The 13,237-nt window shown below is 41.1% G+C and overlaps 1 protein-coding gene across 6 annotated transcripts in view; it reads left to right on the top strand.

The window, feature by feature from the left end:
* DIAPH1 (diaphanous related formin 1) overlaps positions 1–13,237 on the top strand; it is a 106,158-nt gene that overhangs the window by 22,370 nt on the left and 70,551 nt on the right. For 3 of the 6 annotated variants that reach the window (XM_021939798.2, XM_009209255.3, XM_031666495.1), the window contains exon 2: positions 10,747–10,902. In XM_021939798.2, coding sequence (XP_021795490.2) covers positions 10,747–10,902 — 156 coding nt within the window. Of the gene's footprint in view, positions 1–8,386; positions 10,658–10,746; positions 10,903–13,237 lie in introns of those variants that run through there. The other 3 variants (XM_009209256.3, XM_021939796.2, XM_017959981.3) reach the window with 2 other exon arrangements.

Here is a 13,237-nt window from a genome sequence, read left to right as displayed (position 1 = left end):
ATTCCAGTGTTTTGAAATTTCACCATTATATGCCTTTGAATAATCTATTTTTGTCCTTTGTGCTAGAGACTTACCCTTCAATACTGGGAAATTTTCTTTATTTCCTTGATAACTTGCTCTGTATTTTATGTTTTCTCCTATTATTTGGATATTGGTCCTCCCAAACTGGTCTAATTTTCTTTTCTTTTTGCTGTACTTTTTGGGGAATTTCCTTAATTCTTCCAGTCCTTTTATTGAGTTTTAATTTCTGTTCTCATATTTTAAACTTCTGATGAGCTCTTTTTCCCTCTGAATGTTCCTTGTGGATATTAATGATTTTTAAAACATCTTTCTTCTTGTTGCATACTGTTTATATGGCAAGTTGCTTCCCCCAGCCCCCTTTTCTCTCATGTTAGGAGCTTTCCTCAGATGTCTGATAATCCTGGATTGTCTACTCATGTTTAAGAATGAGAGATTACAAAGCAGATTGGAAACTCTAGATGCATGGGTAGGATTTGAAAGCTGGTTGCTTTGCTGTAGGACAGCACCATCCAATAGAAATCTAATGTGAATCACATTGTAAGTTTAGATTTTCTAGTTTTAGAAACATGTGAAATTAAGTTTAATGTAATATATCTAAAATATTACTTCAATATGAATGAAATATAAAAATTATAACGAAATATTTTACTTTTTTTATATTGTTATGAACTGCAGTGTTTATTTCACATTTACAGACATCTCAACTGAGATGCTAAATTTTTATTTATTTATTTATTTTGAGACAGTCTTAAGGTGTTGTCCAGGATAGAGTACAGCAATGTGATCTCAGCTCACTGCAACCTCTGCCTCGGGGGCTCAGCTGATCCTCCCACCTCAGCCTCCTGAGTAGGTGGGACTACAGGCAAGCACTACAATGCCTGATTAAATTTTGTGTTTTTTTTGATACAGAGTCTTGCTCCTGTCGCCCAGGCTGGAGTGTAGTGGTGCAGTCTCGGCTCACTGCAACCTCTGCCTCCTGGGTTCAAGCAATTCTCCTGCCTCAGCCTCCCGAGTAGCTGGGACTACAGGTGCGTGCCACCACGCCCAGCTAATTTTTTGTGTTTATTTTTTAGTGGAGATGGGTTTTCACTGTGTTAGCCAGAATGGTCTCGATCTCCTGATCTCGCGATCCACCTGCCTCGGCCACCCAAAGTGCTAGGATTACAGGCGTGAGCCACCGCGCCTGGCCCATGCCTGGCTGATGTTTAAATATTTTTGTAGAGGCAGGTTTTGCCATGTTGCCCAGGCTGGTCTCCAACTCCTGGGCCCAAGCCATCCACCTGCCTCAGCCTCCCAAAGTGCTGGCATTACAGATGTGAGCCACCACACCCAGTCCCTAAAATTTTTTTTAAGCCCTTTTTTAAAAAAGCAGTTTTAGGGTCTTGGCAAAATTGAGATGAAGGTACAGAGATTTCCCATATATCCCTGCCCACACACACGCATGGTGTATCAGTTCTTTCTCACACTGCTATGAAGAAATACCTGAGACTGGGTAATTTATAAAGGAAAGAGATTTAATTGACTCATAATTCTGCATTGCTGGGAAGGCCTCAGGAAACTTACAATGGTGGTAGAAGGCAAAGGAGAAGCAGGCATGTTCTGCTTTGCCTTCTAAGGGTGGCAGGACAGAGTGAGTGCTAGCAAGGGAAATGCCAGATGCTTACAAAACCATCAGATTTCATGAGACTCACTTGATATCATGAGAACAGCATAGGGGAGACTGCCCTCATGATCCTATTACCTCCACCTGGTCCCGCCCTTGACATGTGGGGAATATGGGGATTACAATTCAAGGTGAGATTTGGGTGGGGACACAGAGCCAAACCATATCACATGGCCTCCCCCATTGTCAACATCCCCCACTAGCATGGTACATTTATTGCAATTGATGAGCCTGCATTAACACATTAGCATCACCCAAGTCCATAGTTTACATTAGGGTTCACTCAGTGTTGTACAATCCTTGAATGACATATATCTATCTACTATAGTATCATACAGAGTATTTTTCGCTGCCCTAAAAACCCTCTGTGCTCTATTTATTCATAACCTGCCTACCCTACCTGCCTCCCTCAACCCTTGGCAACCACTGTTCTCTTTACTTTTTCCACAGTTTTGCCTTTTCTAGAAGGTCATATAGTTGGGTACGTATAATATGTAGCCTTTTTCTTTTTTCTTTTCTTTTTTTTTTTTTTGAGACAGAGTTTTGCTCTTGTCGCCCAGGCTGGAGTGCAATGGCTTGATCTTGGCTCACAGCAACCTCTGCCTCCTGGGTTCAAGTGATTCTCCTGCCTCAGCCTCCCAGGTAGCTGGGATTACAGGCACCCGCCACCATGCCCAGCTAATTTTTGTAGTTTTAGTAGAGACGGGATTTCACAGTGGGGATGGGATTTTTCCCTGAGACCAGTGAGACCAGGCTGGTCTCAAACTCCTGACCTCAGGCAATCCACCTGCCTCAGCCTCCCAAAGTGCTGGGATTACAGGCATGAGCCACCACACCTGGCTGCCTTTTTCTTTTTTTGAGAACGGTATCTTGCTCTGTTGCCCAGGCTGGAGTGCAGTGGCTCAATCTTGGCTCGCTGCAACCTCCGCCTCCTAGGTTCAAGCTATTCTCATACCTCTGCCTCCCAAGTATCTGGGATTACAGGCACCCACCACCATGCTGAGCTAATTTTTATATTTTTAGTAGAGGTGGTGTTTCACCGTGTTGACCAGTCTGGCCTTAACCTCCTGGTCTCAAGTGACCCACCCATCTCAGCCTCCTAGGTGCTGTGTTTACAGGTATGAGCCACCACACCCAGCCATATGTAGCCTTTTCAGATCAGCTTCTTTCTTTTAGCAATATGCCCTTAAGATTGTCACGAAGACAACAGATAATGTTCTGTTGTCTGAATGTTCCACAGTTTAGTTACCTGTTCACCTACTGAAGGATGTCTGTTGCTTTCAGGTTTTGGCAATTATGAATAATGCTGCTGTAACTTAAGAATAATGCTGCTGTAAATATTTCTCTTCAGGTTTTTGGTGTGGACATACGTTTTCACTTCCTTTGGATAAATAAATGCCAAGGAACATGATCGCTGGATCTTATGTTAGTGTATGTTTAGTTTTATAAGAAACTGTAAAACTTTTCCAAAGTGGCTGTACCATTTTACATTCCCACCAGCCACGAATTGAAAGTTCTTGCTTGGCTGGGTGCAGTGGCTCACACCTATAAATCCTAGCACTTTGGGAGGCCAAGGTGGGCAGATCGCTTGAGGTCAGGAGTTCCAGACCAGCCTGGCCAACATGGTGAAACCCTGTCTCTACTGAAAATACAAAAAGTAGCCACGTGTGGTGGCGGGCGCCTGTAATCCCAGCTACTCAGGAGGCTTGAACCTGGGAGGCGAAGGTTGCAGTGAGCTGAGATCATGCCACTGCACTCCAGCCTTGGTGACAGAGTGAGACTCTGTCTCAAAAAATAAAATAAAATAGGCCGGGCGCGGTGGCTCAAGCCTGTAATCCCAGCACTTTGGGAGGCCGAGACGGGCGGATCACAAGGTCAGGAGATCGAGACCATCCTGGCTAACACGGTGAAACCCCGTCTCTACTAAAAAATACAAAAAACTAGCCGGGCGAGGTGGCGGGCGCCTGTGGTCCCAGCTACTCCGGAGGCTGAGGCAGGAGAATGGCGTAAACCCGGGAGGCGGAGCTTGCAGTGAGCTGAGATCCGGCCACTGCACTCCAGCCTGGGTGACAGAGCCAGACTCAGTCTCAAAAAAAATAAATAAATAAAATAAAATAAAAAAAGAAAGAAAAAAGAAAAGAAAGTTCTTGCTCCACATCTTTGCAAGCATTTGTTGTTATCAGTGTTGAGGATTTTGGCTATTCTAGTAGGTATGTAGTGGTATCTTATTTTAATTTACACTTCTCTGATGACATACGATGTTGAGCTTCTTTCATAAGTTTGCCATTTAAATTTTGTTAAAATTTAAAAAAATGTAATAAATTCCTCCTCACTTATACTAGCCACCTTAGTAGTGCTCTATAATTATATGTGCCTAGTGGTACGTGTTGGATGATGGAACTCTGAAGTGATCTACTTGGACTATGTCACAAGCTTTAAGCTGATTCCCCAGAGAAGACACTTCCAACCTTCTGTCTCAAGGGGAAAGGCCAGGCTGCTAGGGCTCTAAGAGACTAGAGGGGGAAACGTGCTGAGTGTCTCAGTACATACTATGCATAGGTTTACTTTTCTTTTTAGTATAGGGTCCCTGGCATCCTCCAATCCAGAGAACCCTCTGTTTTACCCTCTTCTGAGAACAAACTTCCAGACCTCTGCTGGAAGAAGGGAGGATAGTCTCCCAATGGCATGGTCGAGGGGTGGGGTAGGATCTAGGTATCTAACTGGCTTCTTAAACAGCTTCCAACCAGTCTTATTTTTAGCCTCCCCCTCCTTTAACTCCTATTTCCATAGGTATCTGGTGCCAATTATTCCTGAGCCTTTTGAGGATCCTTAAGTGTAATGGGTTGGTTATTGCTCTTTCCGGTTTAGGACTCAGCTTTCTGTAATCTGTTGGATTTAATTCTTCTAGTCCTAGTCTTCAAAATTTGCAGCTGCTCTTTTGTTCTTCCCAACCTTGTAGGCTCTTTCCTTGCATCACTTCTTACTTTCTAAAAAACACCTTTTCTGTAGGTTTAGTGAGATTTCAAGAAGGAGAGAAATTAGATGTTTTGGTTCAGTCTGACATCCTTTACCTGAAAGTTCCTATTAATCTGGATTCATAAGCCAGATTTGGATATTTAAAAAAAATTTCATTCTGTATTTATGCTTCCTTCAGTATCTATATTTGTAGTTACAGGTAAAAGTGCTAATGTTCAGTGGAGGACTGAATAGAAGGGCCAAGAAGTGAGATATTTACCACAGCCAGGCTAGGACAGTAAGGGTTTGGTTTGGGACCAGAAGAGAATTGACAGCAAACCAGGAGAATAATGAAAGTGGATGCATTTAGATGTAGGTAGGATGATTAGAGACTTAATTTTAAGAAGCTTGGACATCTGAGACATAATACATAAATAAAGCTCCTGTAGCATTTATCTTCCTGAACTCCTATTTTTTCATTGTTTTTTTTTTTTTTTTTTGTCTTGATCTAGGAACTTATTCTACATTTCAGATAATACACACAACTAATGATACAATTAAAAAATGACTACTGAACAAAACCGTTTGCCAACATAGAATCTGTAAGAAGAATACACATAGTATTAAAGTAAACAATACACTCTGAATATACTGAAGCAGCAGGTTTCTATTTTAATAATTGAGCTTGCTGTTTGAGTGTTGTATTGGATTCTAAAACAGTTTTGCTTGTACTGACTGTGCTGTGATTCACTTTGCTGGTTGTTGCTGCCCTCTGTTGGACTAGCTCAGGAAATGTGGCTTTTTTCCCTCGTGCATGGTATTTGTTGTCCTTCCCCAAATTGAACCCTAAAACATGGGTAATTTTTTTTTTTCTTTTCTTTCTTTTTTTTTTTTTGGATATGGAGTCTCGCTCTGTCACCTAGGCTGGAGTGCAGTGGCTTGATCTCTGCTCACTGTAACCTCTGCCTACCAGGTTCAAGCGATTCTCCTGCCTCAGCCTCCTGAGTAGCTAGGATTACAGGCAGGCACCACCACACCCGGCTAATTTTTGTATTTTTAGTAGTGATGGGGTTTCACCATGTTGGTCAGGCTGGTCTCAAACTCCTGACCTCATGATCCACCCACCTCGGCCTCCTAAAGTTCTGGGATTACAGGTGTGAGGCACCGTGCCCGGCAGATAATTTTTTTTTTTTAAGATAAAATCTGTTTCTGATGATGCCCTAGGAAAGCAAGGGAAACTGGCATCTTCCTTCATATATGTGTATATGAAGTGTGTATATATGAAGTTTTATATATGTATAAAACTCCCGTTCTTTTCTATCTAAAGGCGAGAATTAGTGGACATTGAATAGGAAAAAGGCACAAGAATTTGGGGAATGCAAAGATATGGCGGCTTTTGGAGTCTGGATGCCTGAGTTCTGTATCCAACTTATCCCCTAATCATATGACCTCAGTGATTTACTTCACCTGGCTGGGCTTAAGTCTCTTCATTGATATAATGAAGAGATGGAATAGACTTGGAGAGTTTCTCCAGGGATTGATATTTTAGGGAGGCAACACTAGATTATAGTATTTGTTTATAGGAGATATAATGACTAAGTTTCAGGCTTTGCCATCAAGCAACTTAGTCTGGAAAGGGGTAGAGGAAACACAATCAAAAGACAATTGCAATCCAATTTTAGTGCTGTGAGACAGGCAAGTGCCTATTACTATGGAAACACAAGGAAAGGTACATATCCATTTAGAGGAGGGATCATTCCGTAGGGCCTGTTGGAGTTAGCCTTGAAAGCACAGTCTAGGCTGAGGAGGCAGCAGCCTAGGGCAAGTCTGGGGCATTGAGACAGTGTCATCTGTTTGGAGATGAAGATGGAGTTTGAGGCGGAGAGTTTGCTGAGAAAATGAGACTGGGGGAAAAGCCAGGAGAGTCATATGCCATGCACAGGAATTTGGATTTTAACATAGGGCAGTGGAGAGCGATTGAAGGCTTTTAAATGGAAAAATAACATGGACAGCTTGGCATTTTAGAAAGAGTTCTCTTGGATATAGTATGCAGAATGGATGTGGTATGGGGCAGATGGGACTGAAGGCAGGGAGATCAGTTAGGAGGCTGTTGGAGTAAATCAAACAGGAGACAATAATGGTGTGAACTTAGGTAGTGCTAATAGACATGGATGGAAGAGAGACGAATCAAGAGTCTGTAGGCAGAAAGAGCGGGTTGCTGGTTTCCCCCAACACTTTTTTTTTTTTTTTTAACTTAAGCTTCAGCTGTGAACAATTCAGCTGCCATTCTTTAGACTCAGGTTCTGTTATCTGCGTTACATCCATCCTAGAGTTGTTTGCTTGTTGCTTGGTTCTGAGGGAACTCTTTGAGTTTGGGGGACAAGATTTTGGAAGCAATTGCTCTAGGAGCAGGTAAGTTCAACCTTGGCTATGGTAACCCAAATCGTATGCATTCATCCCTTTTGTGCTTGTTTCACCTTCTGTATGCTAAGGGACTTAGGGGTGGTGACAAAAGGAACTATGTTGTTGGTTGTCTTGGGTGGTGCTTTCTGCCTCATCATCCTTCTGCCTTGCTTCTATTATGTCATCAGAACACATGAAGTAACTGTAAATTCCATGGACATTTTCTCATGGCAAGATTCTCATGGTTTGGGTGAGTGATTAGCCCTCAGCCAGTGGAAGCTTGACCTGTTCTGGACAATGGAGGTTAAAGTTTGTTTGCTTATTTGTTTTATTTTATTTTATTTATTTTTTTTGAGACAGTCTCCCTCTGTCGCCCAGGATGGAGTGCAGTGGCCGGATCTCAGCTCACTGCAAGCTCTGTCTCCCAGGTTTATGCCATTCTCCTGCTTCAGCCTCCCGAGTAGCCGGGACTTACAGGCGCCCACCACCTCACCTGGCTAGTTTTTTTGTATTTTTTTAGTAGAGACGGGGTTTCACCGTGTTAGCCAGGATGGTCTCAATCTCCTGACCTCGTGATCCGCCCGTCTCGGCCTCCCAAAGTGCTGGGATTACAGGCTTGAGCCACCGCGCCCGGCGTTTGTTTTATTTTATTTCAAAAGCACCAGGTTGGTGAAAAATGGACTAAGTATACATTCACAGTTTACACTGGATTGAACTGAATTGTGTTATATGGGGAACGTGAACATAATAATGTAGATTTTTCTGGTCTGTAAAAGAGGAAAAATAGCTTTGTGGCAGAAACGGAACTAGTTTTTCATTAGTTGGGGAAGGTTACTCAAGAAGCATTTACCAACTGAGTGTGGTGGTATGCACCTGAAATCCCAGCTACACAGGAGGCAGAGGTGGGGAGATCACTTGAGCCCAGGGGTTCGAGACCAGCCTGGGCAACACAGGGAGACCCTGTCTCTTTTTTTTTTTTTTTTTTTAAAGAGATTTACTGTACGCTTCTAAGGACATTAATGAAAAAAAAATTGTTTAAAATTAAGCAGGATGAAAAAAAATTCCCACTTTCCCAGACTTGCTCATTCAGACTTTATTTTTTTGCAGGGGGTTGGGGGGCAGGAGGGGTAAAGTATTACATGTATGCAGAAGAGAATGTAAAACGTACAGAATAATTATAAACTAGACAGTCATGTGATCCATGTCAAGACACAGAATATTGTAAACACCCCAGAAGCTGCTTTGTCCCCTTCCCCAGTCACAACCCCACCCCACCCACCCCAAGTAACCACTGTTTTGACATTTATGGTAATTATTTCCTTTATGTAATAATTTTACATCCCAAATAATACAGTGTTACATGTTTTTAAGCTAAATGTAAATGAAATAATAATTCAATATTATATTTATGAATAGCTGTAAGTTCATTCACTTTCTTTGTGAAATTGCTTTCCTTATACCAATATACCAGTATATTGGTCCACTCTCCTCTTTTAGTTCACATCTTTCATTAACTCATACACAATTATTTGTCTTCTGGTTTGTTTAAGCAATAAATCAGACAACTTTTGTCACAATAATATCTGTCAGAGTGGCCGGCTGGCCATAAACACTGTAACACCACCATCTGAAGGGCACTCCCAAGAAGGTGTCTACTTTTGCCATTCTCATTGGCCTTATGGTGTTTCAGGACAGCCAGATTCACCTTCTTCTCATGCTTACTCTTCTTGGGAGTAGTGTAAAACTTCTTTTTCTTAGCCCTACCACAAAGTCTCAAGATGAAGAGTGGAATCCTTTTGAATGCTGTAGTCAGACAAAGCACATCCGCCTTCCAGTTGCTTGCCAGCAAAGATCAGTCTTTATTGGTCAGGAGGAATTCCTTCCTTATCCTGGATTTTGGCCTTTATATTTTGTTTTATCCAAGGGTTCAACCTCAAGAGTGATGGCCTACCCCTTAAGGATTTTTATGAAAATTTGTGTTTTGGTGATGGTTCCAATATATCCAGATGACGGATCAGAAAACCCTACTCTTGATGACCATTTGCATTGTTTTCTGTTTTACATGTCATAGTGTTACTATGAACACTCTTGGTATACACATTCCACTACATATGTGCAAAATTCAGCAGGATAGTTACATAGAAATTGATGTGTTGCGTTGTAGTACATGTGCATATTTAACTTTACTGGATAATGCCTTACTGTTTTCCAAAGTGGCTATAGCATTTTATAGTACCACCAAGAATTCCTGTTGGTCTGTGACTAGACGGACATGAATGGTTTTTCTAGTCTTGGGAGTGTGAATTGATATCTCACTGTGGTTTTAATTCGCATTGCCTTATTTACTGTGAAGTTGAGCATATCTCATAAGTGTATCGGTCATCAGATTCGGATTCTGTTCAGTTCTGCGTCGTGTTCTTTTTTTCTTTTTTTCCTTTTTAAGAGTCATATGTTAGTAACCTTAAAATTCTTCCTGCCCCTTACTTGAGGGAATGTGCTAAGGAATACTTTGATAGAAATCATTAGCTTGTGGAAAGTAGCTTGGATCCTTTCAACTTCTCTCCCTTTTTTCCCCAACCCGTCTGGTGTTTGGGAGGTTTCCTTGTACTTCACTGATTTCTTTCTTCTCCCTCCTTTTTCCTGTTTCCTAGACTCTGAAGCGGCTCATGGCAGATGAGGTAAGGACATTTTGTTTAGCATGTGCATGTTCTAGCTCATTGCCTACACTATAATATTTACCAGTTTTCATAACTTTGACTTTCTGTAACTTATAGTGGTGATATGGCTTCTACTCAGTATCTCAAGGCTTTTTTCCTAACTCTTTGCTCTGTGTTTGGCCCATTGCATGCATTTCCATGGACCTTCATTGTCTTCTGAAGTTAGGCATGCTTTTTAAACTTCAAACTGACTTGCAGTCTGAATGCCACTCATATCACTTGAAGCTCTGTAATACTTACAGATAATTACTGTTATTTTCTAACGAGGAGAGCTGATAAGCTATTGCTTATTGGGGACTCTTTTTGATGTAAGCATTGGTATTTGAGATTTGAGGAATGGCTTGTTAGCATTTGTTTGGCAGAGAGATGGCATATATACCCCTGAGGTACATTGCATTCTTTGCTGACGAGATGTCATGTAAAGGGGATTTTGAAGAATATATATGGAACTTTTGCTGCTTACATTACCCAAGTGCTGTGGAGTGTACAAATTCAAGAGAAAGGAATGAATCCTGACTTTAAGGACACGTTTATCCTATGGGGCTTATATCTATTAAATTCTGTAGTAATACCTCTTTAAGGGAGGCATCTTCTGGGGTCCTAGCAACATTTATTGTTGGGTAGCTAGAAGGAAACAAAGGGAATTTTATTGATAGAACTCTGTCATGAGAGACTTTCAGTTCTGTACTACTTTACAAGACTTAGAAATGGTAGGGGAGATCAAGAACAGTGTTCTATTGTAAAGAGGTTTGAAATCTTAATACTTTGGTTCTGTTATCTTTGAACATAGATGAGAGTACAGAGTCAGTATGCTAAGTTAGATAGGAGGAAGACTGATTTCTTCTTTTCATGTCAGAAGAGTCTTGAACTGCTCGTGAACCAGAGGAACCATGCCTGTGTAAGAGGTTAAAGGGGTAAAGAATTTGATGGGTGGTTTGTTATGTAAGTGAAAATGGATCACTGCTAATGCTTTTTTCTGTTTCTCAGCTGGAGAGATTTACCAGCATGAGAATTAAGAAGGAGAAGGAAAAGCCCAATTCTGCTCATAGAAATTCTTCTGCATCATATGGGGATGATCCCACAGCACAGTCATTGCAAGATGTTTCAGATGAACAAGTTCTGGTTCTCTTTGAACAAATGCTGGTAAGTTTTCCATTCCCAAAATGTTGCTTCTTCCTGGGAATTTATGGGCATGGTGGGTTCTTTTTGGTGCATAGTTCCCTAACTAGCACTTTATTACAAAGAATTCCAGGCTTAACATGGAACTTTTTATATTAACCCTATAATCCCATAATTAGGAACTAAATATACAAATACCAGTTCATCAAATTGGAATCTGTATTTGGAAACATCCGATCACTGTCTTGTTCATGTCCTTCTGCCCAGCAACACTTTAGCCACAAAGACATAGTGGACCATCTCACCCTGTGTGCCAAAGATGGTAATATGGAGACCACCTTTGGGTTAAGCCAGAGCAGATAAAGTGTTGAAGTATTCACAACAAACTCTGTATAAAGGAGAAACTGAGAATGGAATATCATTTGCTCAAGGTCCTGTATTTAGTGGTGAATCTGGAAAGAAAATACATAGAATTGCTAGAAGACCTTTAAAGATTGTGTCTGAAGTCAGCTAAGTAACGAAGTATATGTGCATGTGACTTACTTTGTTTTCCTCAGTGAGGAACACTGAATAAGGAGGGTACTCAATGAGTGTCCGTTAGTGGTAAGTCTTGGAAAGTTTTGATGAGTACAGGATTTCGTAAGACCTGTATATTGCATGGATATGTGATCTCAGATTCAAATAGAGACCAGTGGCAGGCCTAGCTTAATTAAAAGCTTAGGTTTAAAATCCTTAGCACAGGTCCTGGTACATAGTAAGCACTCAATTGGTACTACCGTTGTTATTTTTCAATGAATCTTTCAGTTTGTCTCTTAATATTCCAAGTACATTAAGAGTGTAAAGAGTATGGTCTATCAGGATAATCTCTTGGCCTTGGTTTGCAAGTTTAAATGTCTCTTGGGCCAGGCAGGTAGTATAAATAAGGTAAGCAGGCTAGACAGAAGATGACAAAATAAGTGGGGAATGTGGCAAATTGAAGAGAGGCTTTTGGCATTTTTATTAGAAAAACCAGCCACAACTCAGTTCTAGTAGGTGGTTGCATTCCAGTTGGGAATACTTGCCTAGGAGTGCCAGATATTTCTATTTTTCAAAAGAAGTCAGAAATCTGTAATTTAAAAAAAATAATAAATCTTGAATAACATCAAATATCCTAGTCACTATTTGAATTTCCCCAATTAGGTCATTTTTCAAACACTAGTTTGTTCAAATCACAATTCCAAATATAGTCCACTGTACTGATATTCTCAATTTTCATTTGAACTATAGGTTTCCCTTCCTTTTTTTTTTTTTTGAGACAGAGTATTGCTCTGTCGCAAGCAGAGCAAGACTTACAACCTCCGCCTCCAGAGTTCAAGCAATGCTCCTGCCTCAGCCTCCCAAGTAGCTGGGATTACAGGTGCACACCACCACGCCCGGCTAATTTTTGTAGTTTAAATAGAGACGGGGTTTCATCATGTTGGCCAGGCTAGTCTCGAACTCCTGACCTTGTGATTTGCCTGCCTCGGGCTCCCAAAGTGCTGGGATTACAGGCATGAGCCACTGCACCTCTTTTTCTTTTATCCTTATTATTGATACTAAAAAAAAAAAAAATTTTGAAGAAACCATTTGTTTGACCTGTAGAGTTTCCCACAACATGAAATTTGATGGTTGCATCCATTGGAGCTGTTTTACTAGAGATCTGTATTTTTATGTAAGGTCCCCCAGATTTAAAATGTTGAGCTAGCCAAGTGAAACATTTTATCTTTGGATTTGACTTAACTTGAGGGCCACCATTTTGTAACTTCTATGTTCAGTTTATCTGCAAGAGGAAAAATGCACCTGGCTGGCAGTGGTGGCTCACACCTGTAATCCCAGCACTTTGGGAGACCGAGGTGGGTGGATCATGAGGTCAGCAGTTCAAGACCAGCCTGGCCAATATGGTGAAACCCTGTCTCTACTAAAAATACAAAAATTAGCTGAGTGTGGTGGCGGGCACCTGTAATCCCAGCTACTCAGGAGGCTGAGACAGAAGAATCACTTGAATCTGGGAACTGGAGGTTACAGCGAGCCAAGATTGTGTCATTGCACTCAAGCCTGGGTGACAGAGTGAGACTTCGTCTCAAAAAAAAAAAAGCACCAGGAATTAAGTCACAAAAACTTCAGATTAATTTTGCTACTTGCAGAAGAAATAGAATACATCCCCCCATCCATATTTTTCTCAATTCAATTAACATTCTGGAATTATTAGGGCTAAATTTGTGCCCACCGAGGTACTAGACTTGGACACATGGTGGTTATATATGTAGAAGGATCAAACAGAGCCTTTCCCCAAACATACATCAGATTATGTCTGTCAAGGTATCTCTGCTTTATCATAGAG

Source organism: Papio anubis, chromosome 5 (genome assembly GCF_008728515.1).
Source record: "Papio anubis isolate 15944 chromosome 5, Panubis1.0, whole genome shotgun sequence".
In the NCBI taxonomy this organism is placed as follows: Eukaryota; Metazoa; Chordata; class Mammalia; order Primates; family Cercopithecidae; genus Papio; species Papio anubis.
This window is presented reverse-complemented; position numbering and strand designations above follow the sequence as displayed.